We start from the raw sequence: 2,454 nt of genomic DNA on the forward strand, positions 1-2,454 counted from the left end.
CCCCTGGAAATGTTAGGGGACTGAAAGTGTAGAGGCCTGGGAGGTGTGTGTGGAAGTCCGGGCAGGTCAGGAAATAGGGGGGGGTCTGGAAGTGGGGGGGGGAGGTCTCCAATGGGGGAGGGGGGCTGAAAAGGAGGAATGTGGAGGAGGGGGCTTCTTCAAGGGCGGTGGGGGGGACTGGAAATGAGGGCGTGCCTGTAAATGTGGTGGTGGGGGTTCCTGCAAGAGGGGAGGGTGCAGGAGGAGGGGGGGCTCTCAAGGGGGGGAGGGGGGCTGAAAGGAGGAATGTGGAGGAGGGGGCTTCTTCAAGGTGGGGGAGGGACTGGAAATGAGGAATGTGGAGGAGGGGGCTTCTTCAAGGACGGGGGGGGGGGAGACTGGAAATAAGGGCGTGCCTGTAAATGTGGGGGGTTCCTGCAAGAGGGAAGGGTGCAGGAGGAGGGGGGGGTCTCAAGGGGGGAGGGAGGCTGAAAAGGAGGAATGTGGAGGAGGGGGCTTCTTCAAGGGCGGGGGGGGGACTGGAAATGAGGGCATGCCTGTAAATGTGGGGGGGGGGGTTTCCTGCAAGAGGGGAGGGTGCAGGAGGAGGGGGGGTCTCAAGGGGGGGGCTGGAAAGGGAGGGGGAGCTCTGGTTGTGTGTGGGGGGTTCTCCCCACAATGTCTGCCTCAACCTGCCGCTTTCTCTTGTTGTGGGGGGGGGGCATGGAAGTCTGGAAGCCTAGGGGGATTTCAGGAAATATTGGGGGGGGGGGTCTGCAAATGCGGGGAAGGGTTAGAAATGTGGGGAGTGGAAGTGTGTGTGTGTGTGGGGGGGGTGTCTGGAAGTTGGGGGTATTGTAAAGGAGGGGGAAAGTGGGGGGGTTTGAAGGTGGGGGGTGTATAAGTGTGGGGGGGTCTGCAAAGGCAGAGGGGGGGCTAGAAATGTGGGAAGGGTCTCTATGTGTGGGGGGGTGTCTGGAAGTTGGGGGTGTTGCAAGTGGGGAGGGGAGGAAGTGGGGGGGGAGGGGGGCGTTGGGGGGGGGTCCTCTCTCACCCTGCCGCTTCCTCTCCCTCTCCACCATGACGTGCCGGTGGAGGGCGCGGGCCATGGCCGAGCTCAGCTTCGGGCGCTCCAGCAGGGCCGGCATGGCGGCGGTCGCAATCCTCGCGGCGCCCGGAGACCCCCGGGGGGAGGCTAAGGCGACGGCAGGTACGGCGGACAGAGACGCCGCCTCTACCCGGACTCACTTCCGCCGAGGCGCTTCCGCTTCCGGGTCGTCCTACGCAGCAGAACCCCTGCAGGCGCCGGCGGGAATGAGAAAGGGGCGGGGACTGGATGCAAATAGGCGGGCGGTGGGGCGTGGCTTCCTCCACCCTCTCTTGCTGCCTTCTTCTCTCCAGCAGAGAAAAAAATCCCCTCCCTTCTTTCCCTCCTTCCTTCCTTTTCTTCCATCCCTTCCTTCCTTTCTTCCATCCCTTCCTTCTTTCCCTCCTTCCTCCTTTCTTCTTTACCTCCTTCCATCCTTCCTTTTCTCCTTCCTTCTTTTCCTCCTGATCCCTTCCTTCTTTCCTCTTCCTTTTCTCCTTCCTTCCTTCCTTCTTTTCCTCCTTTTTTCTCCTCCATCCTTCCTTCTTTTCCCCCTTCCTTCCTTTTCTTCCATCCCTTCCTTCTTTCCCTCCTTCCTTTTTCTCCTTCCATCCTTCCTTCTTTCCCTCCTTCCTTCCGTCCCTTTTCCTGCTTCCTTCCTTCTTTTCCTCTTTTTTCTCCTTCCATTCTTCCTTCTTTTCCTCCTTCCTTCACTCCTCCCTTCCTTTTCCTGCTTCTTTCCTTCTTTTCCTCCTTCCATTCTTCCTTTTCCTCCCCTTCCTTTTCTCCTTCCATCCTTCCTTCTTTCCCTCCCTCCTCCCTTCCTTTTCCTGCTTCCTTCCTTCTTTTCCTTCCTTTTCCTCCTTCCATCCTTCCTTCTTTCCCTCCTTCCTTTTTCTCCTTCCATCCTTCCTTCTTTCCCTCCTCCCTTCCTTTTCCTGCTTCCTTCCTTCTTTTCCTCCCCTTCTTCCTCTTCTCCTTCCATCCTTCCTTTTTTCCCTTTCTTCCTCCTCCCTTCTTTCTTTTCCTTCCTTCCTTTTCCTGCTTCCTTCCTTTTCTTCCATCCCCTCCCTTTCTTTCCCTCCTCCCTTCCTTTTCTCCTTCCTTCCTTCTTTTCCTCCCCTTCATTTTCTCCTTCCATCCTTCCTTCTTTTCCTCCTTCCTTCCTGCCCCAACAACACTCTTGTGAGGTAGGACAGGAGGGGGGAGCAGAACACCGAGTCTGGCTCAGTGAAAGGGGGGAGGTGGGAAAGCGAGATTGGGGGGGGGAAACTTCCGAGGAAGTTAGTTGCAGCCCCTTCCCATCAATACCTGGAAATGCAGGGTAGGGGGTGGTCTAGATGCTCCCATTGCAGGGGTGGGGGACCCTAATATTATTTTCGGGGTGG

The 2,454-nt window shown here is 57.6% G+C and overlaps 1 protein-coding gene across 1 annotated transcript in view; it reads right to left on the reverse strand.

Moving 5' to 3' along the window:
• The window catches only part of GPS2 (G protein pathway suppressor 2), an 18,156-nt gene extending 16,920 nt beyond the window's left edge, over positions 1-1,236 (reverse strand). Inside the window, 1 exon segment of the mRNA XM_087714294.1 lies at positions 1,034-1,236. Coding sequence (XP_087570420.1) covers positions 1,034-1,127 — 94 coding nt within the window. The 5' untranslated portion in view covers positions 1,128-1,236.
• Positions 1,237-2,454: the final 1,218 nt, after the last annotated feature.

Source organism: Thamnophis sirtalis, unplaced genomic scaffold (assembly GCF_051295495.1).
Source record: "Thamnophis sirtalis isolate CommonGarterSnake01/CBP01778 unplaced genomic scaffold, rThaSir2_p1.2 scaffold_4, whole genome shotgun sequence".
NCBI lineage: Eukaryota > Metazoa > Chordata > Lepidosauria > Squamata > Natricidae > Thamnophis > Thamnophis sirtalis.